This window comes from Equus asinus, chromosome 8 (assembly GCF_041296235.1).
Source record: "Equus asinus isolate D_3611 breed Donkey chromosome 8, EquAss-T2T_v2, whole genome shotgun sequence".
Taxonomy (NCBI): domain Eukaryota; kingdom Metazoa; phylum Chordata; class Mammalia; order Perissodactyla; family Equidae; genus Equus; species Equus asinus.
The window spans coordinates 9,023,348-9,048,966 of NC_091797.1; the positions used below are offsets into that span (position 1 = coordinate 9,023,348).

At 36.1% G+C, this 25,619-nt stretch overlaps 1 protein-coding gene across 4 annotated transcripts in view; it reads left to right on the top strand.

The window, feature by feature from the left end:
• Positions 1-25,619, top strand: part of KHDRBS2 (KH RNA binding domain containing, signal transduction associated 2) — a 560,070-nt gene that overhangs the window by 481,565 nt on the left and 52,886 nt on the right. For all 4 annotated transcript variants that reach the window (XR_011504916.1, XR_006532064.2, XR_011504917.1 and 1 more), the window contains exon 8: positions 17,916-17,974. Coding sequence is in view for 1 of the 4 variants with exons in the window: in XM_014860065.3 (XP_014715551.1) it covers positions 17,916-17,974 (59 nt within the window). In the remaining 3 variants the exon portion in view is untranslated. The remainder of the gene's footprint in view (positions 1-17,915; positions 17,975-25,619) is intronic.

Sequence of the window (25,619 nt, forward strand, 5' to 3'; positions counted from 1 at the left end):
GGAGGCATACAAAATGGAGGAAGACTGGCACAGATGTTAGCTCAGGGCTAATCTTCCTCAAGCAGAAAAAAGAGGAAGATTGGCAACAGATGTTAGCTCAAGGCTAATCTTCCTCACCAAAAAATAAATAAATAAATAAAATATAAAAATAAAATAGTTGGGAGTGGCAGGACATTTAGCTGAAATGACAGGAAGGGAATAGCACCTTTTCTAGGTGTTGGAAGTGGTATAGTGAACAGTATGGTATGCTTTTGTACAGGTTCACAATCATAGTTGCAATACCGTGGACCAGATGTTTCATATTCGGAATTGTTTGTATTTTAGAAAGGCAATGCAATGCATATTCTATATATTACATATCACCCCCAAGTGGCAACTGGGCCAAAAATGTATGTTCATATTATTGTGTTGAAGTATATGAATACACTAAGCAGAATATAAATAGCTTCTTATCACTTTAGATCAGAATTTTGTGGCCTAATGATTTCAGACATCTCATTAAAGAAAAAAATTGGTTTCAGAGTTTTTGGATTTGGAATTCACGTATAAGTAAGATGGACTTGTCTTGCATAATATTCAGTCAGATGGAGTTACAGGAGATGTGTGAAAGAGGCCAGAGAGCAGTTGACAGGCCAGTCAGGGAGCACTTGACCCTTTGTAAAGGCAGTAAGATTCTAACAATAATAACCCAATACAGAGTAGTTGCTATGCACAGATGCCTGTGTTCATTATTTTATAAACATTATTGAATGAGGTGGATAGTTGTATCCTCATGTTACAAATAAAGAAACTGGGACTCAGAATATTTACCTTGCCCAGGACTTTGTAGCTTAATAAGTAAAAGGTCCAAGCTTTGCACTGACTTCTGTCCTATTTCAAAGACTGGGCCCTTTGTCCTAATGCCATATTGCTTCCCTTTATTCCATTTGGTAACACTTCAGCCTATTAGGAAGCTCTCAAACTGAAGTGACATGTCCTTTCCTATAATCTCCATCTACATACATTGGTCGCTAATCAGTTTTGTGAAGCTACATGTAATAAATCTAGCTTTCTTTATGAAGATGATGTCCCTCTATCAATGTTCACGGATATAATTCTTCACTCTCCCTGTGTTCACACCCTTTGCTTTGTAATTTTTCAGTCCCTCTCAAAAAAGTGGGAGCATCTGTTTTCCTGACTCCTCACCGCACCATCACCTATCTTGCTTTGACTAATTAATAGAACAGTGCCACTTCTAAGCCTTGACTTGAAGAGGTCTGTTGTCTCCCATTTGTTTCCTGCCATTGCCATGAGAAGAGCTTCCCCAGGCAGCTACTGCGCCCTTGGTCAGGGCTCCTGAAGGAACACATGTGGAGCTCAGACCTCAGGGAGGCCCAGCTCAGCTCCATACACTGCTTGGAACAGAGTCCCCAGCAAACCTAGCCTAGATCAATGAACCTCCAGCCAAACCAAAACCCACAAGCTAAATAATTGCTTATTGTTGTATGATGCTAATATTTTGTGATTGTTTGTTAAACAACGTTATTGTACTGTTAACAAGCCTGGATCCAGGATAAACGCCCCCATGGACATGGTTTTCCTCTAGTCTTCTTGGTGTATCATGAGCCTCATTTCACCAGAGACCCTAGCTGTTGTCTTACAAAACATTCCAGTTGTCCAATGTCCATCTTCAAGTGTGGCACAGTGATCTTGTGGTACGTTATATCAACGAGAGTTGACTGGTGCAAAGAAATGGTGTTATTGCATCCTTTGCTTCTTGCTTTAAAGCCCTTCAATATGATCTGACCATGTGGTTTTCCTAAGTGGTTGTGTCACATTATGGGGTTTTATTGAATTTGTTTTCAACTGAAAACCTAGGTTCTTCCTAAATAAACTGCTGTCAAGCCACTTCTCACACCATCCTGCATTTTGCAATTGATTTTTTTCACCCAAACACAGAAATGTACATTTATCTCTGTGACATTTCACCTTGTTGTTTGGGCATTTTATTGTTGATTTTGAGCTCCTTTTTAATACTAATTCTTAAAACCAGCATATTAGTTATACTTCCTAGCAAATCTTATGTTTCTTTTTCAAGTAGCTTTCAAAAAATTTTTGGAAAAACAGAGAGTACCAAGGATAAAGTTCAGTAGCAACCTTTAAATTGATATTGCCCACTAATTAAAATTCCATGAGAACCTAGCCACGAATCTACATGTGCTGTCAGGCAGCTTACAAATTATTCACACCGGAATTATGTAGTGTTTTAGAACTACTCATTCATTTATTCAGCAAACATTCATTGACTGTCACTATTCTGAACCTATATATTCAAATAAGGCATAGCTAAGACTTTGATTTATTCACAATTAGTGTAGTTTTTTTACAAAGTATGATCTTGGACTTCTGCATCATAAACACCTGCAAATGAAATTGCAGATTTCTGGGCCCCTGCTGAGGCCAGCTGATCCAGAATCTGCAAATAGGTCTCAGGAATCTGCATTTTTAGGACAGTATCCCTGTGATGCTTATGCCCACTAGATATTTAGAACTATTGTGCTAGAAGAAGAGATAAAGTTTTGTTTTTTTTTTTTTTTAAAAAAAAAAAAAAAAAAAGAGTTCAGGTACAATGAGAGCTGTTCTACATGAAGATTGAGCAAGGTCTTCCAGAAGGCAAGTGGAAGGGCTGACTTGTCTGGGAGGTTGGGTAGAGCTTTACTAAGAAGCTGACCATTGAGCTGGATCCCAGGAGGATGATGAATACTTTCCTCGGTGACGAAGTTAAGCAAGTTCCATCTAGATAGAAGGATAACCATGTTCGGGGGCATGGAGGTATGAAAGCATTTGTGACTTTTGGAAACACTGGTAATAGGGGATGATATGGAAGAGGATGAATAGCTCATTAGAATGAAGATAGAAAAGGGACTGATGTGCCGTGCTAAGGAATTATCACTCACAGTTTGAGGATTAGAGAAAAGGGTGACATGAAAATAACATAATTACAATTTACTTCCAAGCCTGCCACAATGGTGGTGCACAGACAGAGCCTCATCTGACTTATGTTGCATACTGAAAGTTTCTGGATGAATGAGGCCTTCTTTCTTTCAGATAACAAAAGCCTTGTCAAAATAGAATCATGGTTATCAATTCATATATTCTTTCCCCAGACTCTGTTTTATTTATTTAAATTTCCAAAGCCTGGTATGTGGAAATAACCCTTTAATAAGTAACAAGTAGTTCTGAAACATTCCACGACGCAGGTGAGATTTCTTTGTGATTTGAATGGGGAAGAATATAAATCATCATTAACACATAGCCCTGGTGCAGCTTGCACCAATGAATTCAGTCTCAAAGTCAACTAGATTAAAGTATTGAAATAATTAGAAATTATACTCATGTTTACCACACTGAAATCTTACTGATATTCATGAATTATGACTCAGCCAAGGAAATATGTGTACACAGTTAAAATTATGTCCATTTCAAACTAGGGTTCAATAGCTTCTGTATATTTGTACCAAAAGTGTATAACAGTTCATTTAACAATGTCATGTACCACTGAGCCTAATTAATCAGTCAGTTTAAGGTCTTATTTGTAGAAAATAATCACTATGTTCTAATGATAATTCTACACAATGAAACAGAAAAATTAATGTTTTTGTTATAAAATTGCTCACCTCTCATTTCCGTAATAAAGGGTCAAAGTAAGCAAAAAATACAAGCCGAACTGGAAAAAAATGATTAAATATTGTCTATAAAAGACACCATTTGCAGAAATGTAGGCACAGTGTTGAATCCTGAAAATAAAAACATATCTAAATGTATTTCTCTCTCATTTAGGGCATGAGGTTGCACTCTCAAAACATCCATTTTCTATAAAGGGGATCATTGCAAGGCTGATCATAATTCTACACGAGATGCCTCATATAGATCATCTGTCTTGATCCTTAATCTATGAGCAGAACAAATATGTCACTTCCCTCATGAATAATCAGCCTATATTTCATCCTGAGAACATTAAATACCATCAACTGAAACTTAAGAGGGCATGTATGGGTATTTCTTGTTTCAGAATAGTTCAAGAAGATGAAGTCTCTATCAGCACTGCGACCTTTATGAATATGAAGAAGAAGAGCTTTATGTCTGTGCCTTCATTGATTGGACAATCCCCCATTATTAATATTTATTGAGTACCTGCTATGGACCAGGCACTTATCATAGGCTGTCACAGGTTATCTCATTAATACTTGAGGTAGATAGCATTATTGCCATGTTAAAGGTGAAGAAACTGGAGTTCAGAGAGATTAAATGATTTATCCAAAATGGCACACTCAGTAAAAATGGAACATAGCAGCTCCCATTTGTAAGTTCAGATACCTTTTTTCTGTATTCTTTGTATCATTTTTGGAAGAAATACTGATTTTTCTCCAAATGGATCAGAGAATGGAGACCTCACTGTTCCACACTCTTGAGACTGTGAACTTTTTCTGTCTCATGAAGAGTTACTTCTGAGAGGGAGATTTATATCTTTGACTTTCTCAAAGCAAACAGGCCAGAAAATAACTGCAAAGGGTTATTGTTATCCATCTACCCCTCCATCTATGTTTAATGTATTTAGTTTACTAGTTAATTTTGGAAGACGAAGATTTACTTTGTATTTATACACAAACATGTCTCCTTGATACCACAGTGCTTTCTGTGTAACGTTGTTGGTTGAATGCAATGAATAAATAAATAGTACAATACTAAAATGTTAAAGATATTTTAAAACTATTTATGTGATTCTGATGGAACTCCAAAGATACTTTAGAAATATGGTATCTAAAGGATTGATCTTTTCCCTTGTTAGAACTTGCTGAAAACTGCTGATTTGAGAGCATGGAAAATGGTATTTGCATTTTAGTTGAAACACATACACACAAAAAGGAACATATTTGATTTAATATTTTTGAGCACACGTACACAAAGTAATCAATGTATTTCAATTTTTGAATAAAACTATTTTAAGGGAGTTTCATTTCTTTAAAATCTATTTTGATTATTTCTGTGGTAGAAATGTATAAAATAAGTTACGCCTAAGAGTTTGAGTTTGACATGGTTTATTTTTATACTATATATATATATTCTTATTTATTTATTTTATAGCATACCATAAACTTTATATAGGTTTTTATTTACTAACAATATGAATGCAATGATAGTGAATTCTCAACAAAGCAAATGATTATATATGTGGACACTAATTTCTAGTCAGAAAGGTGGACTTGTATGTTTTAATTCTGCAGTTGTCCTCAGAATAAAGGCCAATCTCTAAGTGGAAAAATTCTTGAACGGAGAGTGAAGCATATAAAATATGTATACATAATGGTGGCTAAATAATTTAAGCTATATATTTTTCGTATTTAAATCTCTTTGGTATTGGTACCTGTGATTTTAATCTAATAATATAAGATTAATAATTTTAAACTATGTATATATGTGGATTCATTCATAATTAGCATTTATGTATAGTATATATTTTTCCCTTTTTCTTTCTCCTTATGACTGAATGTATCATAATTGTGTTTTATATCCATCTGTTTTAATAATTCAGAGCATTTCCTTAATAAACCCTTGAAATTAATTGGTGACAGCCTGTAAATATTATGACTCTTCACTTCTCTCTACTTATGGAATTAATCATGGCAGTAAGTTCAGAGACCACCTCTCATCTGTACATTTAGTTAGCAAAATTCAAGCACATTTTTTTGCTTTCAAATAAATTGGTGCTTTCTCTAAATTGCTGTTACTTCACGTTTGACTAAAATAATTAGCTTTTAATATTTGGATGAAAAATGTACATTTCTCACCTTCACAATATTATAACGAATACTTGGAGACTGTTGTGCTCCTTGACGTTAACATGGAGATTCTAACAAGTGTTATTTTTATATTGGAAGTTTCTTGACAGAAGTTATATAGTTTGTGATCAGTGAAGTCTTGGGGATGGGTCTGATAGTAAAACTGAAGGATCTGAGGAAAGAAGGAATGAGCTCAAGATACAGACTTGAGAAAGACAGCACTTAGGGGAAGGTGTGGAAAAGAATCTGTGCCACCTGCCCCCTCCCCAGCTGCATCTCCTGCAGCGCACTCTGTACTACTCGCTGGCTGTCTGGCCATTCCTTGAATATGCTAAGCCAACTCCTAATTCAAGATCTGTATGTTTTCTCTTCTTTTGCCTGGAATGCTTGTCCTCCAATTTCCAAGGCTTGTTCCTTTATCTGCTTCAGTCTTTGTTCAACATCACCTTATCAGTAAAGCCGTTTTAACTACTTTAACTATAATTTTACCCATTATCACAACGCTTGATGTCTCCCTTCCCATTTTTAGTCTTTTCTCCTTGGCGCTTATAGCTATTTAACTTAGCTTACATGTTGCTTGTTTATTTTACTTGTTATTTATTTTACTTCTGAACTCTATGAGAGAAGGCATCTTTGTCTATTCTCACTGCTGTATTCCCTAGCACTTAGAATAGTGTCTGGCACAAACCAGGTTCTCAATAAATTCTGTTGAATAAATATAAAGAAAGTAGGTTGAAGACATTCACAATATTAATCTATTCATTCTTCCTGTGAAGTAGGCAGCACGAATACTTATTGTTCCAACATATCTAAGTGATATGTTAAGGTATCTTTTATAGTACTGGTACTCGATAAATATTTATTGGGTGATTTCACATAGTTAGAATTTTCTAAGTATATAAGAAGCAAAGGTTTTGGTCCTTGGTCCCATGAGAAGTTGAAAAGGAGAATAATAAACTCAATGTCCCCATACTCTAAAACCCAAGTCTTAGATTACCTGGCATAGCTTAAAAGCATCTTGTCGAATTCCCCTAGTCTACATCCTATTCCTTTGTAGGTGAGTAGCATCCTTTACTCTGTCACCTAGAAGCTTTCTAAGTAACCATCAAATCTACTCTTCCTGTTACAAACATCTCAAACCCTATAGGTCTCCCATATTCTTCTTATATGTAGTTAGAAGGTTGCCTCTTATCAAAGTTAAGTCAAGATGGATCAAGGAAATTGGTAAAGGAACTGGAGAGCTTGTTCCAGATAGAACTGAATGCTAAAGACTCAATGGCATAAGATCACACTGGGTTCCTCAAATAGGAAGGGGAGTCAAGGAGAGAGTACAGCGACAGTGATGGGTGGTCATTGACGCAATGGGTTGTTGGGTAATGCCTGCAGGTTAGAAGATTACTGTTGAGAATTGGAATGAATATAAAGCCCATCAGTTCCAAGACTCCACTTCCTTCATTTCGCCAATATTTCTTGAGCATCTACCATGTGTCAGGCACTGGATTGCTCCCTGTGAATACAAGGGTGATCCAAATAGCCCTGACCTCGGGGAAATCATATTTTAATTGGGAAGGCAGACAAGTGAATACTAGCACATATAAAGGTGACATTGCAGCAATGATGGTTCTATATGTGGGAGTTACATAGCATTGTGGGAACACATTGTGGGGTTATTAGAGATCTGAGAAGTCTTCCTGGAGAAGGAAATAATTGAGGAGGGGATGAGAGGGTGTTGAGAACTCTGTGTGCTTGGGTCAGGCCCCTGTTCTTGAGGGGAGCTAAAATTTTACTCAGGAGGAGGAGGAGGACAGGCAAATATACAGGGCAGCTCACAGCTCATCTGATCTTCCTAATCACGATTAGCCCAAGATCACACCGACTTTAAGTAAATTGTTTCCCATCTTTTCTTCTGGTATTATGCAGATAAAATTGAGAATGAGTGTTTGAATACATCTAATGGACTAGATGAATTACAAGTTGCCCGCGTGAGTTCTATCAGATACACCAAGGTTCAAATCACAGATTCATCTCTGAAGGGCTGGGTGGTTTAGGACAAGTAATTCAATCAGCTGCTTCTGTACTTTGCCTAATACCGATTCAAAAGTTGTTGTGATGATGAAATAAGACAAGGTTTGTAAAGCTCTTAGTGATGTTCAGCATGTATTAGGTGTTGGAAAAGTATTAGTTGTGTGTTTTTATGGTTGTTACTACTATTATTGCTTCTGGGAAGAGAAGGGAAGGAGGAGAATTTCAGAGACAAATGACTTAATTTCTTGTTTAAGGCCCCTTCTCATTTTAGATTTCTCAGTTCCAAAAATCAGGTGGCACAAGCCGTGAGGGAGTAGGAAAGAAGGTTTAAGTCAATAAAGAAATAGCATTTAATAGATGTGGTTTCTCTTTCACTACAGATGTTATTAAAACATTAGCAAAAAGAATTAAGCAAATCATCCTTCTTTATAATTCACACATTTGAGTTTGGGCCTCCAAAACATCAGACTTAATTTATGTATTGCTCTCAATATCCACCAAATCTTCCAAAATAGTTTTTTGAACTATTGACTAAAGTTAACCCAGAATTATCCTCTTTTCTTCTTGCCTTTCAATCTCTGCAAAGTTGCGGAAAAAGAAGACATTGAGCAGTTTAAACTGCAGATACTGAACGTAGCATCTAATGAAATGAAATAATTATGAGTTATGCTCACAAATAATTTATCCTAATATGCAAATTTTCTCACATTTTAATTTAACGAAAAAGCCCAAGCTCATGGATATAAAGGGAATAAAACTATAAAAAAAAAACAAGGAAAACAGCAATTGTGAGAGGAAATATTAATTCCACAGGCATTCACTTATCCATTTGTTTCTCTAATAAGTATTTGTTGAGTACCTACTGTGTGCTTGATAGTGTGCCAGATGCTGATGATACAGCAACAAAAACAAAGCCCCACCAGCAGAAGAATTTGTTTAAGACAAAATATAATCATGTCTGTCCCCTTCTTGAATCATACATTGTCTTTAGTGCCCCCCCGAGATAAAATCGAAATTCCTTACCATGGCTAAGGCAGGTCCTTCGAGGTGTGGCCCCTGCGTCTTTCTCAAGATCCAATGTTGACCTCCTCTCTCACTTTTACTAACCCCCTGGCCACTCTGCAGGAGTGGTGGCTGGTACCACACTTTTTCCTGCCTCTGAGCCTTGGCTGGTGCTGACCCCCTGCCTATTAATCTTCTTCACTCCATTTTACCTGAGTAGTTAATTCCTCCTTCTTTTCAAGGGTCCATCATTTGATGAATGAAGAAAAAGAAGAAAGGAAAGAATCACTCCTTATCCCTTTTCAATGGCTGTTCTGCTGGACTATAATTTCCCCAAGGGCTTTCTTAGTCCCACCTGTTTGTTTTTTAGTGTTTTAAAAAAAGTCCGATTATAACTATATGTAGCTGCTAGATTTTTTAAATGGTTATTATACTATTACTTTATACAGCCAGGAATAATGAAAGTGAAAGAATATATTGGGAGAGGTGAGGCAGGAGTGATGCATGCAGCTAGTTTCTGTGGGAAGACAGGATTTGTTCTAGAAAGGATAGACAAATGAAGATCATTTTAAAAACCTATTTGCACATAGCTCACATTTTCCATCATAAGCATAAAGTTGATCCTATGTTGGTAAACGTCACTCTCAGTGCTGGAAATAATTGGAAATGTCCCCCAAGGGAATAACTATGAGAATTAGCAGGTAACATGGCAGTAATATGATGTGGAAGGGAGCTGTAGAATCTTGAGCTGCTTGGTGAAGAGTCTTTCCTTTCTCCATCCCAACAATGTTTGATTGATGCCCTGAATGATGGTGTCAGGGAGGGTTGTGGTTGGTGGTGAGAATTGACACATGTATGTGTGTGTTGCACATATTAATCTACACACTAGATTTACAGCTTTGTGAATAACACTTTCTTGGAGCTTTATGAAATTAAACAGAAGGATTTGATCATTATGTAAATGGGTACAAGAATAAAGGAACTACCAATTTGCAATTGGAGTGTGGGAGCTGAGCTGAAAATTTATCTTTATTGGACAAATATCTCTGGAAATATAGTGTAAATGCACAATATAACAAGGTTTAAGTGTAAATGCTTAGGAGAACAAGTTTTAAGAGCACCCACTTAAATGCTAAGAATAGTTGAGTAGTTATAAATCTTTTGTATTAGTATATTAATGAAGTCCCTTCATCCCTTCTTCTAAAATATTATTTTGCATTTTTTACTTTTATTAAATCCAGAAAATAATCAATGAAGCTTTAGTTGAAACTCATGCTCATCTATCTGTCCTACTTTCATACACAAAAAATCTGCAGCTGGACGAGAATTAGAGAAAGGTTGAAATGAAAGACACCATGGCATAAAACAAGTGAACTGAAAGCTATGAATGTGGGAGCTTTAATTTTATGAGGGCCATGACAAGCTGTGATGTATTTGTAAAGTGTTTAATTATCTCTGGTAATTTTTTTATCTTACCGAAGTAAACAGTTGAAAAATTAAGCAAAGTGTTTATTTTTAACAAATTGCACCTTCTATTTTTTTCCCATTTATACCAGTCTAACTGGTTTGAGTATATGAACACATTCGATAGAAGAGAGTTCTCATTTATATTACTGCCAGTATCTCCATTTGTTACAGAGAGCTGGTCTAATGGCATAGTGGTTAAGTTCACACGCTTGACTCTGCTTCGGCAGCAGCCCAGAGTTCACGGGTTCAGATCTCACGCATGGATCTACACACAGCTCATCAAGCCATGCTGTGGTGGTGTCCCACATACAAAATAGAGGAAGACTGGCACATATGTTAGCACAGCAACAATCTTCCTCAAGCAAAAAGAGGAAGATTGGCAACAGATGTTAGCTCAGGGACAATCTTCCTCACACACACACAATATTCCTTTACAAGCATAGTTAGTCTCATTGATTTGTGAACAGCGCTCTTCTACCATCAGTGTGATTTCTCCTGCCACATGAATATTAACACCAAGTGCTAGATTGTGAAGCAGTAGAGAAATGCAAGTGTTATTATTCCCCAGGTAGGCTGACTAAGAAGTTGCTTGGAAAAACAGCTTGACTCTGGTGAAGATATTATTTGGTTTCCCAGGAACCAAATTTCATCCTAATTTTTTCTATTATATTCATTTCCTTTAATTAGTTGGCTTGATAAACTGCTAACATAGTCTATTTAGGGTAAAATATTCTCCATTCACCGAAAAAGAACTGAAAATTTCCATCTCTGGTTTTCCAATTGACCATTAATTAATTAATCTGATATTTTTCCTATCTCCTTTACTCCACTTATTTATTAATTTTTTTCCAAATATTTGTTAGTGTCTAAGGTCTTGATGTCAAAAAGTCAAAATATTGTGTAGAATGTTACTAATAATTAGATATTCTTTAATAAATCAATGCAGCTAACATGTTATATCCTAGTTTTATATATGTGTCAGTTCCAAGAAAAATTATATCTGCTATAACCACCAGAGTAATTAAGTTCCAAATCACCAGTAATTGTCATAATTTTAATTGACACCTCTATAATTGTAACAATACATTTAGAAACCTTGACTGCCGTATTTTCTAACATATAAGATGGAATAATAGTGAATTGAAAATTAAATAACCAGGTTGTGTTTATACTGAGTTTATGTGTCCACTTTTAGCTCGTATTTCAACATAATTAAACAACATGATAAATGAAGCATATGTAATGGAATAGTAGCTTTCTGAAATAATAAAATGAAATAATTTCATTTCATTCAATAATTTATTTCATAAATAATGAAATGAAAAGCATACATACATAATTTACTTTTTCTAGCCAAGTCATATGTTTTTAAAATTGAAAAATAATAAAACAATATAAAATTGACACATACATTGGTCAGTTACATTATCTTTAAACTTATAACCTGAATTTTATTCATGTCAGAAAATAAATGAATGATTGTTTTTCTTTTCTACTGTTCCAATTGCTGTTAATATAAGTGGACATACTTTGGGAAGTATACATAAAGTCTTGCAAAAATATTTATAGCAAAATGTTCTAAGAGTATTCATGTTCAAATACAATCATCTTTTCTTTGAATTCTTTTATTCAATCATTTATTCATTCAACAAATATTTACTGAGTGCCTGTTCATCTTCAAGGGATTTTTTTAATTGCCAGCTGCATTATTTGGGTTATGGGCTAAACTTCGATAATAAGGAGACCCACAACGCAGTGGCCCAAACAAGAGAAAAGTTTATCTCCCTCACACATAATAAACTAGGGCAAGTAGGTGGGCTCTGCTCCATGACATCATTCAGGGTTACAGGCTGGTGGGTGCCATCTGTCTTAGTCAGTTCAGGCTACTATAACAGAATACCATAGGCTGGATGGCATATAAACAGCAGAAATTTATTTGCTAGAGTAATGAAGACTGGAAGTCCCAAATCAGGGTGCCAGCATGGTTGGGTTCTAGAGAGAGCCCTATTCTGGGTTGCAGACTGCTGTCTGCTTATTGAATCCTCACATGGTAGAATGAGAGCAAGAGAGGTCTCTGAGGTCCCCTTTTTAAAGACACTAATCCCATTCATGAGGCCACCACCCTTGTGATCTAATTATCCCCCAAAAAGACCCCACCTCCTAATACCATCACATTGAGGGTTGAGATTTCAACACGAATTTTGGAAGACACGAAGATTCAGTCCATTGCACCATCATTAACATGAATCTTCTAAAGTGGCTCTGATCATTGACATTTCCGCCCAGTTACATGAAGCTTGAAAAGAAGCAGAGCACAAGGAATTTACTATTATGCAAATCATGAAGAATTTGTACACATCACTCTACACATGGCTACGCACAAATGTGAGGGAGAGTAGGAAATGTGGTCTTGAGATGGTCAATCTCTCCTTTGGAAGAAGAGACAAATGGATTTTGGAGGGGAACAAGTGAAGTCCTCTATGGCCCAACCCTCTAGTCATCTAAAGATGAGTGAATACCCTTCTTCGCATTAAAAACAAAACCAAACAAACAAATAATAAAAAGATTCCTACCTTCTGCCCAACAGAGAAAATCAAGGTTCAATTCCAATTACTGCAACCAGCTTAGAATCTCTGGGAAATAGGCAGACCACTACATTAGGTCTTGACTTGGTTCCTTGAAGTCCAGCAACCTGTGAAATAATAGACAGATTATCTTTCCTGCTCTCAACCTTCTTTCCCATTCAAAATACCCATATAAGTGGTGGAGAAGGAGCAGAAAAATTACAATAGAAACTCCCATTAGTTTCTACTGAATGTTACTGGCTACTGAAGGCTCTGTTGGCAATAATAATTACAAAATCCTGCCAAGCAGAGATTAAAAGACACCTAAGCAACAGCATCGAAATAAGTTTTTTAGTCAATACATTTGGCAACCTCAGTTCTCTTTTATGGAAGTTATGCCAGATTTGCTGGAAGGTTCTTCCTTGTTCTAATGGATGAATGGCCTTATCTGAATTGAGTAAAGTAGAGCAGGCCCTCACAGGGGACTTCACAAGCTTTGCAGCATGCTTCCTGCTAGTGCATGTTTGGGGACCTGAGGATGGTTCTCGGGGTCATATATGGCAGCAAAGTCTAATGGAAAGATGTAAGGGCATCTTTGAGCAACGCTCATTATCTCTTGCTGTTGGAATACAGGAGCAGTTGACTTCTCTAATCTTGCTAAGGCTCAAATTTCTGAACCCTCTCTTATTTTAAATTATAGAGCTAACACATAGATCAAGCAGAGAAAACTTTCCTTAGCAAAGTTCTATTCATTCTTGTTTATTCTGGAAAAATGCCTCATTCTTATCTGAGCTCATATCTTTTGTAAATTTTTCTGAAAGCAGGAAAGATTACTAACAGTTGGGCTTGGCCCAGCTTTTTTCTGTAGTGCCAAAGTATACACAGGCCTATAGCCTGCTGTCCATGTCCTCACTGTCAATGCCATAACAAGTGTCACCAGCTTTCTACCCTACAGTATTTTTTTCCTTGCACTTTCCATGCTCCCACTAAGCTAATGCCCCATATTTTGGGATTTTAATGGCTGTTCTACACTTCTACATACTGATTTCTATATTCAACTAAGCTGTTGTAACAGGGAGATTCAAAATTCACTGGCTCAAACAAGATAAAGAGATTTTTTTTCTCATCACCATCCCTGAGGTGGGCAGTGGTTTAGAGTAAGCCTGCTCCAGTGTGATCGTTTCGAGACAGAAGTTTCTCCCATGTTGCCATCCATGACTTCCTAGGACATTGACTTTATTTGCTAGATGCTAGATCACTACTGTAACTGCATTCTACCAACTGAAGAGAAGATGACGGTGGGCAAATCCAAGACGAGGAGCTTATTCTTAAATTGATGGTGACCTCAAGGTTGCCACCCTCACATCTGTGCATGGAAACACGTCCCATGTTTCCTGGCTCAGTCACAAGGGTGCACCTAGCTGCAAGGGTGGCTGGGGAGTGCATTCACTCACTGTGCAGCCGTTTGTCCACATAGGCTATTTCCCTACGGAAGAATGAGAAGTAATATTTGGATAAGCAAAAGTATAGACTCTGGCAGAGTCCATTATGATTATTATCCATTACTTTTCCATTATTTTGCAGTATCCATTATTTTTAAAATGTCCTATATGTTCTACTTTCCCCTTTTGAGAATTCTGAAAGTTAACATTTCCCCTTGGTGTGTATGTATCATTTATGGTAGATGACAATGCAGCTTCTTCGTCATGATTTTCTCAATACTGTTCTTTTTCCCACTTCTTTCTTCATCAATTAAAATTAAAATTGAAATTGAGTGAGAAATATAGTAATGCCACTCAATAGTGTTTGGTGCTACTGGTCTTCACACAGCATACTTTGGGACACATAGGCTTACTCCTGGAAAAGTCATTGATTGTGATGAAAGCAGGCAGAAGCTGCTGTCACTGCTCTTTTTTCTCTTCTCTGTAAATGAGAATGTTGCTTGTTAAATCATATTCTCATAACCACTTCTTGATCATCTAGGGAATCAATGTAGCAACTCTCAAGAATTTGCTACACAATATGAGGATTCTCAGTTGAGTCGCATCATTCGTATTGTGATAAATATGTGAAAGAAGAAATAAACATCCAGCCACCAGCCAATGGCCCTAGACTTCTATAATCTCAAGTCATTAGAAATATGGGGAGAAGAGCATGCTATCATCCATGTTTTTTTAGACAGTTTGTGTATAAATATCCTGGGCAATGAAAGGTGGAATAGGTAATCTTTTTTTTATTTTTTCCCAGCTACTTTACACTAAAAGTGAATTCGTGCATATCAATTGCCTTCCAGAAAGATAAAGATGGCCAAACTTCTCTCTGTCTCTCTTTTTGTCTCTAATATATAGACTTTTATTTTCTTTTTTGCTTCTCTTTCCTTACTATCAATGAAATCTCAAGTATTTAATATAATGAGAGCTGTGAGATTTCCTTGATGGAGAATGACAGCCACAAAATTTTAGGCTTTTCTGTCTTTCCTTCCAACCTAACACTTTGTCATCTGTTGCCACTCTCAGCCCTTATACAATTTGGAATTTGATATTAAGCCATTTTCTTGCCACACTTTTATATACTTAAAAGGAATTAGTAATCTAGTAATATATAAATTTATAAGTTAAGATTCAGGCAGAGGACTTTAAATGAAGGAGCTCATTTGAGGTAAAAAATAATGAATCATAAATATTTATAGATCACTAAGTAAGATTAAAATTATGCATTCATTATCCAAATCCTGAGCTAAACGAAAATATTTTCTACTTTTGTATAGTGTTTTAAAGAATTATGATTCAGTTACATTAGGCTACTCATGTAAATGGTGTCTAATCTTCCTATGAGCTATTCACTCTTTTATTCCATAAATATTTATTGAGCAGCTATCATGTGCCAAGCATTGTTCTAGAACAGTCAGCCTGGAACAATGAGAGCAAGTGAACAGAAGAGAGACCAAGTCCTATACCAGGGAGCTTTTCTAGAAGTGGGAAACAGCCAATAAGTAAATAAACAAAGGTGTATTTGTGTATTTGGTTGCGTAATATGCACAGGGGTGATTGATAAACACTAAGACGATCAAAGCAAGGTAAGGATGAGTAAATGCTAGTTTAATAGACTAGTGAGAGAAACTTCTCATAAGTGACATTTGAATGAGTTCTGAAAGAATGAGAGAAGGGACATTTGCATATTTAGGAAAAGCGTGTTCCAAGTAGTGGGAATAGCAGATGAAAAGCCTGTGAGACAATAATGTGTTTGTTATGTTCAGGGAATAGCTAGGAGGCCAGTGCGCCCTGAGCAGAGTGAGCAAAGGGGACAGTCATAGGGGGTGAGGTCTAAGAAATAATAGGGGACCAAATTGTCCAGGTAAAATAAGAATTTTTTATTTTTTTTTCTAAAGGATATGGGAAGCTATTGATGAGTTTTGAATAGAGACCTAATCTGATCTAAGTTTCTTCTATAAAAATTACTTTGCCATGTGGAAAATAGAAACAGGAAGCAAGACACAGAGCCCAGTTAGAAGGACATTGTATTCATTTAAGTGAGAGATGGCGAGAACTTTAACTACAGTCATAGCTGTGGAGATGTTTAGAAATGTTCAAATTCTGGATATATTTTGCAAGTAGAAGTGAAAGAATTTGCTGTTGGATTAAACATCGGATGTGAGAGAAAGGAGAGGACTCCATGGTTTTTGGCATGAGTAAGACTAATTAAGATGTTGTCATTTATAAAGATGGGAAGAATTTGAAAGAAACAGTCTGAGTTGGAAAGAAAATCAAATTTTTATATTTGCGTATGTTAAATTTGACATCCAAATAGAAATGTGCAGTAGGCAACCAGACAGATGAGACCAGAATAGGGGGGAGGTGCCAAAGCTGGCCATATAATTTGGAAGTCGTCAGAGTAGAGGTGGTATTAAAGCCATAGCATCAGATGAGATTGCCTAGGGAGTGAGTATGAATAGGAAAGAGAAAAAATGTAATAACTGAGCCCCAGTGGTCTCCAGGATTAAGTGAGTGGAAAAATATGGAGGTACCAGTAGAGAAGAATGAGGACATGAAGTGAGCTAAAGAAATCCAAGAGAAAGGACATCTCCGAAGCAAAGGAAGTGTTTGAAGGAGCAGGAAATGGTCAGCTGTGTTCAGTGGTGCTAAAACGAGAACCAAGTCTTGACCACTAGTTTTAAAAATATCAAGATATTGACAAGAACTGTTTCAGTGGAGACAACAGCTTGAGTGAAATGTCTCCAAAAGCATATGGAAGGAGAGAGGCAGTGGAAAGAGTGAACAGAGTCACCTCTTTTCAAGAAATTTTGCGGTAAAAAGGGCAGGGAAAGGCATAATCGCTAGAAGGAGATATGGGGGTGAGGGAGGGCTCTTTGATGGTGGGAGATATATGTTTGGCTGCTGATGGGAATGGTGCCTTGAAGGGGGAAACTTGCTGTAGGACAAAGTAATGACAGCTATAGTGGGGAAAGACTTTAAGTAACTTGAGTAAGAATGGAGGAAGAACGTCTTTTTGGCAGTTATTGAAATGTGGAAGCATCTAGCAAAATATCAAGTGAAAATAAATAGCTTATATATTTGAGAAGTGCATGGACATGCTGTGGAAGGACTAGAGGAGAGCATAAATATAATTTCAGTTCGGAAGTGAAGATGAAATTGATGCATATTTCTTAAGGTAACAGCATTAAAAGCCATACACAATTGACCAGATTGTCATCTTATCTAGCACTTTTTCTTGGAAACAGGCCTTTTATAACTCTCTTCTTGACAAATTTTGAAGTATTATACTTGTGTTTTAGGGGAAATTTGATTTATAACATTGGAGGATATAGATAAATAAGTACTGAGGTGGCATAAGAAAATCATAGTACTCCTTATAAATAATCTATATTTTCTTACTGAATATTTCTTTAGGACTGTGTTTTATGTCCATTGGTTCTTGGGATATTACCCTAGGACGCATTTTGCTTTCAAATTCCGTATGAGTTTCTGGGTTAGTTCCTCCTGATTACAGTAACATTGATTGCTGTCTAAATCTGTTGCAGCGTGCCTGAGTACTATGACTACGGTCATGGAGTAAGTGAGGATGCCTATGACAGCTACGGTAAGACCTTTTCTTTACTAACACTGTGAAATCAGAACATCCATCAGTTACTGACAACTCAGAAATTACTTCTATCTTTCTCCCCCCAGTTTCTACAGAAGTCCAGACTAAATTGATTTATGTAATTCCAGGGTGAGATTTGACATACAAAGCCAGTGCCAGAAAATTGGACAGATCAATTTTGATCAAAATTTCAAAAGCAATTAATCACAATCATAGATCATTTTCAACAGTAATAGTGAGCATTCTGAAGAGTGTCTTATATGTTTCACTGTGTCCTTTGTCTGATTCATTGATTTGACAACAATGCTGTGTCTTTCCTGCTGTCACAAAAATCATCAGAGTAATATATAGTTGAAATATTTTAGAACTTCTAAGGGCAGAAATTGTGGCTCCCAAGTTATTTTTTATATGTGCATAGTTCTTAAAAGTGCCAAATAGTGCTTGGCTCATAAGAATTAATAGTCAATAAGCATGTCAGTCTATAAAATTAATTAGTTTCAAAAATACATTGTTTAATTAAAAGTCCACTTAAAATTGTAATTCAATTCAGTAAGAAATATTGAGTGCCTATCATATATAAATATAGTGCATCCCTTTTGAAGCGTAGCTTCTGATTCCTTAAAATACATATGCAGTGTCACCATTGACCACCCTGAAAAATAAGACTCATTTAAGTGTTTCCAGCTCTGGATTTTTATTAAAATAATGCCAAGGCCACTCTGTTCCTCTTTAAGGGGAGCAGTAAAGGAGATGGTGCACGTTGCCTGTGTGTTTGGGGCTCCTCGTGACGAAGTTGTAGGGCTTCCTCAGGATGGAGAAGGGAAAATGCAGACATTGAGAAGAAAGGAGGAAGTACACCCTTCTGGGAACCTGAGTTGCCAAATCAACTCACTTGTCTTGGTGGAATATCAACGAGATGGAGCTCAGAAGTAGGAGTAGAAAAATAAATGCCACAACAATTGCCATTCATTAGCTGATTACTTATATTTTCTCATGTATTTATTTATAATAATAGAAACAATAAGTGTTTTTATCTCAATCTAATAATGAGGAAACTGAACAGCAGAAGTCAATATGAGAGTATAGCTGTGAGACTCACCTTCTGTTTTTATGTTCTCATCAGTGATTGGAATGCTACTAATTGTTGGGACCACACATGGAGGACCTATTATGGCTCTATACTAAGCAGTTTATAAAGAGGATTAGAGATCTGGGAACTAATCCTCATTAGACATTATATAAATATCTATAGAATCTGATCCCCATGAGAATCCTGCAGGGTAGAGACTCATATTGTCATTGCATTTTACAAATGAAAGACTAAGGCTTAGAGCATTAAGTAACCTTTCTCAGTTAAAAAAGTTAGGAAACCACAGAACAAGAATGTGAATTCAGATGAGTCTGACTTTGCTGTTGTTGGGAGTGGGGGGCAGAACCCAGTGGACCTTGAGTGAAACAGGATCTGGTACTTTAAACTTGAGTTTGTTTTAAAAGAAGGATGTTGAGCTTAGTGAGACTTCTCTAAATCCTGCCAGCTACTATCCCACTAATCTAAGATGAGGAAGGTCTTCTATAGTATTTTATAGGAAAAAAATAAAGAATTAAAACAAAGTGAGCACTAGGCTCACTCTCTCCTAGACTCCAGCATCAATCAAATTGACCTAGTCTTTCACTGCTATGAGAGTTAGGAATATTCCCCAAAATAATTTCAACACGTTTCCAGCAATTATCTCACAGAAATACTAGGTGACGGGCAGGTTTGTGCAGGTCTAGTTCAGTTGGTGAGCTGCCACAAAAAGCACAGCTTTAATTTTGTTCTCTCTCTATTTTTCCCTCCTTGGAAGGAGGGGGTCAAAGGCGTCATATGGTGTTTAATAAGAACGATGGCATCCAAAACCTAGGCCTTTTCTAGAACCACATCAGTGGGCCGGCCAGGCTGAGCTGAGAGGTTGCCTAGCATCCCAGAGCAGCCACACCTAACACTGCGGCATCCTCTGAGTTCAGCACAGCAATGAGTATACCTCCACTGTTCCAAACACATTTTCAACCAAATAGGAATCAAGCCACATGTTTTGTGTGATTAGTTACTGAGGATGATAGATGAATGAGACACAATCTGGGTCTTTCTTTAATTCATTCAACTTTAGTTGAATGCACTTTAGTTGAGTTCAACTTTAGTTTAGTGCATGTAAGTGGTGCCAAGCTCTTAGAAAATGATGGTGTACAAGATAGACATTGTCCCTTCCTGGTTTCTACTGTCTACTGCTGAGAAACTTATAGCTACATATAAACAAATTGTGCCAGGTTATAAATCATGCAATGCAATAGTTTTATAGAAGGTCATAGACTATTACTCATGTAACAGATATTTATTTAATGGCTAGCACATGTAAACCATTGTTCTCAGTCCTGGAGATATTGCAGTGAACAATCTCTTGAAGCTTACATTGTAGTGAGAAGACATATTATTATTTATAAATCCTTTTTTAAAAAATTGAATTTGTATTTGCAACATATAATCATTACCTTTTACACTTGCCACATCAATTTGAGAGAAATCACACCTGTGAGCTTTACTTTACAGAATTACATGCGCTGAAATCAATGGCGAGGATGAATTTGATAGTGTTTGACTGGGTAGTTGGTAATAAAAGATGAGATTTCTATATCTGAATTCTTTACATTTTAAAATGTTAATACCACGTAAGGCAATAGGGAGAAGTGTGTGAATACAAGCTATTGTTTCTCAGACTTTCCAGGGGAGATTCAGGAGCTGTGGTCAGGAGAGCCAGGCTCGCCTCTCTAACCTGTGGGGCTTGCATTGTTCTTTCTTGGTTGGTTGGTTCTTCTCCTGCAGCAAAATCTAGAGAGAAACAACCTGTTTACTTTGGAAGCTACACCTGCCCATAAGCACTAGATTTCATTCTGGGTCAAATTATGACTTACCAACAAGCAATTCTCTGCACACAGAAAGCAGTTGATAAATTCTTCCTAGTAAAAAATGAGGGAAATGCAGAAAGAGGTTTGACTGGACACAGTAAGAAAGGTATTAGGCCGGAAGTTTTACTTAATAACTTTTCTTTACCTATTTTATCAACTAAAATTTCAGCCAAATTGGCCATATTCTTAATGTTGAAAGATTAGACGCATATATGCCTAAACAAAGACTGTGCTTTAGGCCATGATCTTTTCTTTGGCCACAAGGATCTGTTGCTGCAGTTAATAGCCAGCACAGCCACACAGTAAGACCCCCATCTCATTATTTAGCAAGCATTGGTTCAAGAATACACTTCACATTCAAGGCGTTTTTACTCTTTGTTTGGAAGTGTGGCTATGTCAGATCTCTATGCATTCTAATTTGGGAAGTGCTTCTTGATTTTCATGTCAGAAGGAAAATTATTCAGGATAGAATTTATTTACTTATTTCGTTGGGGTCAGGAGATGATATTCCAGGAGCTGAGGCAAAGAAATCTAATGAGTTGCAACCTTTTGCCATGGTGCAGCTCTCATAGAAAACGACATGTGTGGCAGAGTGGAGATGAGGAAGGAGCCTGCTCACAAGCCAGGATTCCAGCAGCTCAGGCCCCTTCCCACTGCCCCATAATCCTCTGGGCTCACCGTGGCCCATCTGTAGTACACATTGGGCCACAGTATGGGGGCCAGAGAACTACCGAACAAAAGCACCTCTGTTTTAAATGATGCACACGTGAAATACATTTCTTTTTTAAGAATTCTTTTTTGTGACAGATGTTTAGAAATCTAAGCATATGCATAGCTCTGATTAACCTAAAAAATAAGTCATTTATTTTCTTACTCTAAAAATAATACACATATAGTATGGAAAAATTAGGTTAAAAAAAGAAGGAAATTTAAATCACTCTGAATTACACTACCATGTTTATTCATTCTTTACTTTTTATTATATATTTTACCAAGTTCTTAATCCATCATGATACACATTTTATTTAAACAGAGAACACAACATAGACTGCTTTATGAAAATTCCTTTAAGATTTTCCTATCATAAAATAAAGGGGTTTTTTTTTCAATTATTAATCATTAGGATTATACCTTGACAAAATGCAGAATTTAATCTATTGTCACATGTGCTATCAGAATTAACCATTAATATATTCTGCTGAAACAGGATACTCCTTTTGTATAACCAGAAAATAAAGAAAATACTTGCATTTCAATCCATATGGTCATGAGACTTAAATTTTGAAAATTCTCAGGCCCTTATATCCTATATAGGCAATAGAAAAAGGACCAAGTCAAATGACAAGATATAGTGAGAGTTCAGCCTCATAACCTTGAACCCTAACTAAATTCATATGCATTATCTGCGCTCCGATTTGGTATTAGGTTATCAAGTAGAAGGAGCTTTAACCACAGGCTTCTTGCTGATAGGTTGCTCATCCTATCATATCCAAATGGGCAGATGATAAAATTTAAATATGCCTGTGGAGCAGTGATTTGAGGACCCACTCATGTCAAAAGTAGATTGATGTTTTTCATTAATTTTCCCTACTCACATATTAACTAGTGTATCAACTAGTATCCATTTATAGCTTATCTTTAATGAACTGTGCACCAGCTTTTAAATCAGTAACATTTCTTCCAAAATGTAAATCTTGCATCTCCACTTACTCGTTTACTTCCATTCTGAATTAGTAATTCCTCTCTGGTACATTTTGGTTGGATCATGGGTACACATACTCAATTTCAATGGAATGTCTGTATTTTTATAAAATAAATAATCCCAATTCTCAGTTTTTTGGCAATGCCCAGACTTGGACAGTCTGTGAGGAGGCTCACAGTCCGTTGCTGTGGACCCCTCCTCTCCTGCTCAGGTGGGCAGAAAGAATCGTGGGGTAAACAGAGGCACTGGGAGGGGAAGAAGGAATGCTCTCCAGAATAGTTAGGTCCTGCATTCAAAAGACTCAAGATGGAAACTGTCATTCAGGCTTCTTTCAGTCATGGTTTAAATAAATCACTAGAAGGAAATAGCCAACCATTCAGTGTTACCCTTCATGCTGAATCTTCATACATTGTGTTTTGTGTATCAGCTGATTGAAATTGTGTTTGTCTCTTTTGGACCCATAATTCCTGTTGACTTCAGAGAAAATCATGTATCCTTTGGGCTTTGTAGCAATTAAATTATTCAAGATATTTGCAGAAAATTTAATATTAAATATTAAACTATTTTCTTGCAGCAATGTAAATATAAAATTTTAAATATTAAATCTTTTAAATAAATAGTGGTACTAAAATAAATATAATTATATTATTTATTACATTATTTAATATTTAATGCATTAATATTTATTATTTAATTGGTGTTAAATTAATTATTATCAAATTAATATTTACATATTAAATGACTGATATCTTGAATTTATTTTTGGCACATGAATATTTGACTTACAGGAATTCTAAATCAGTTTCTGCATTTTAAAAATACTTCCTACCTTATCAGAGTCATTATTATAATGGTTTTGGATAAGTCTGAGTAGCTCAGAATTCAATAGGGGTGCGTTTTAAATACAGTGCATAGATCAGCTTGGCTGAGCAGTGCTTCATATAAGAAACACCCCCTAAATTCTCCCTCAGACTGACAGCTGAGAATGGACAGCAATATCCTCTTCTTGGAGAAAAGAGCTGTTTATTAAAATGTATTTACTGTACGAACTGAAGAGCTAATTATGCACCCATTCTTTACTGGCATTTTAGATGACAGCTGTGTGGAAGCAAGGAGAATAATATTAATATACAGTCTCGAAATGAATGAAAGCAAAAAGAATTTTTGTGCCATATTCTAGGGTATTTGAGTGCCTCACTTCAAGTCTATTGCAGAACACAAACATATTCATTTTGTGTTGAGGAGCTGGAATGATTATCATCCCAGTGGAAAATAAGCCCTGCATTGATTAATCTTTGAAAATAGCAAAGGAAAATGAAGCTAACAGCAATCGTGCCAGCCATGTGATTCAAGAACAAAGACTGTCCATCTTTAATAGTAAATAGAAGTATAAATTTGAGGAAATTGGTTTTACAAATGAAGATGAGTTTTCCTAGCATGGGCAAGAATTTGTCAGTAATTTAAAAAACTAATGTACAAATTTTATTTTTCCTAGGATTTATTAATATTGAAGTTGTTATGTGATAGGCTATTGAGAAAATATCGCTGATTTATTCGATTTAACTTTTAATGTAGATTCTTAAACTTTGTTTTTAACTGAGAGAAAGGCTAATGAAATTGTGCTTCTAAAGTATTTTAAAATTCAATTGTGAAATCACCTTAAGAAGTCCCTGATATTCTGTTCCTTACTATTTCAGATGTTGCAATGACATGGATATCTAATCCAACTAGTCTTGATAGTAAACACAGATTGTGTTGCCTGGGGCAAAAAACATGCAAAAAGAGGAGTGGCTCACTACTTCATCACTTGCGTTGTTAATTTTAAATTAGATGTAGTCACAATTTCAATTTTGTTTTGAATTATGCACCCCTGGATTCAACAGCTTTAGGCCAAACTGAAACCTGCTTTTCAGTATTTTAGATCAGAGATTCTTGACCTTAATTATGCAGTTTAGAATCACCTGGTGAATTTTGAAAAACTACCAATGTCCAGTTACCACCCGGATTACCTCTATCACAGTCTTTGGAGATGAGAACTGGGCATCAGTTTAAAAGCTTCCTAGTGGTGCCACTGGAAGCTAAAGTTGAGAATAAGTTTTAGATAGATACATACATGGGAGCACGATGAAAAGTCTCCTATGATCTTAATATGAATGGTCAAACCATGCCAGGCATTTGCATTCTTGAAGATAACACACAATTTGTGTTCAGGCCACTTTGATAACGCTGCGTATTTTATAAGCAAACATTGTGTTACAGAACCTGGCATTTTAAATTCACTTCAGAGAAAAATTGTAAGTTTAAGTAATGGAAAATAGAATTTAGTCCCTTTTTGAACAATTGTGTGTTGAATAGTTAAATCTCAAACTTGACTTTGTCTAAACTTTACCCAATAGATATGGAGCCCACAAAAAATTAGAGTCCTTGTGCATCTAACAACTCTTTTGTTGAGACAATAAAAATGAGCCATAGGAGAGGTTTTTTATCGCTTTCTTTTCTGCTGAGTTGATGATGCAATCATTTTAACTGAGGGGGAGGGGAGAGTTGAGCAAGTTATTGTCAGAATCTTGGGGTGAACCGATCATGTACAAAAAAGTATATTCAATATGATATAGATTTATATTTAGAATGTAGAAAAAATTAACTGTTTTAACACACAAAGTACAGAAAATAAAATACAAAGCTGGGAAAACATTTTCTTTCCCACGTGGAACTATACCAGCTAAGAAAATATATATCCAAGGAGACATGCACCTTAGGGGATCTTTACAGAATTTCCGGAGGTTGGGGAGATTTTTATGTTTATTAAAAGAGCACATGGATTAAAAAATAATAGACTAAGATAAATTGTTCTGAAATAAATATGCTACACTTCATTTATCAAATATGTCATAATTTACTGAATGACTCAGTGGGAACTGATATATACGGATTGCTGAAAAACTATGCAAGTTGAAAATGTAATTATAATTATTGATGACTTATAATCGATGTCTTTTT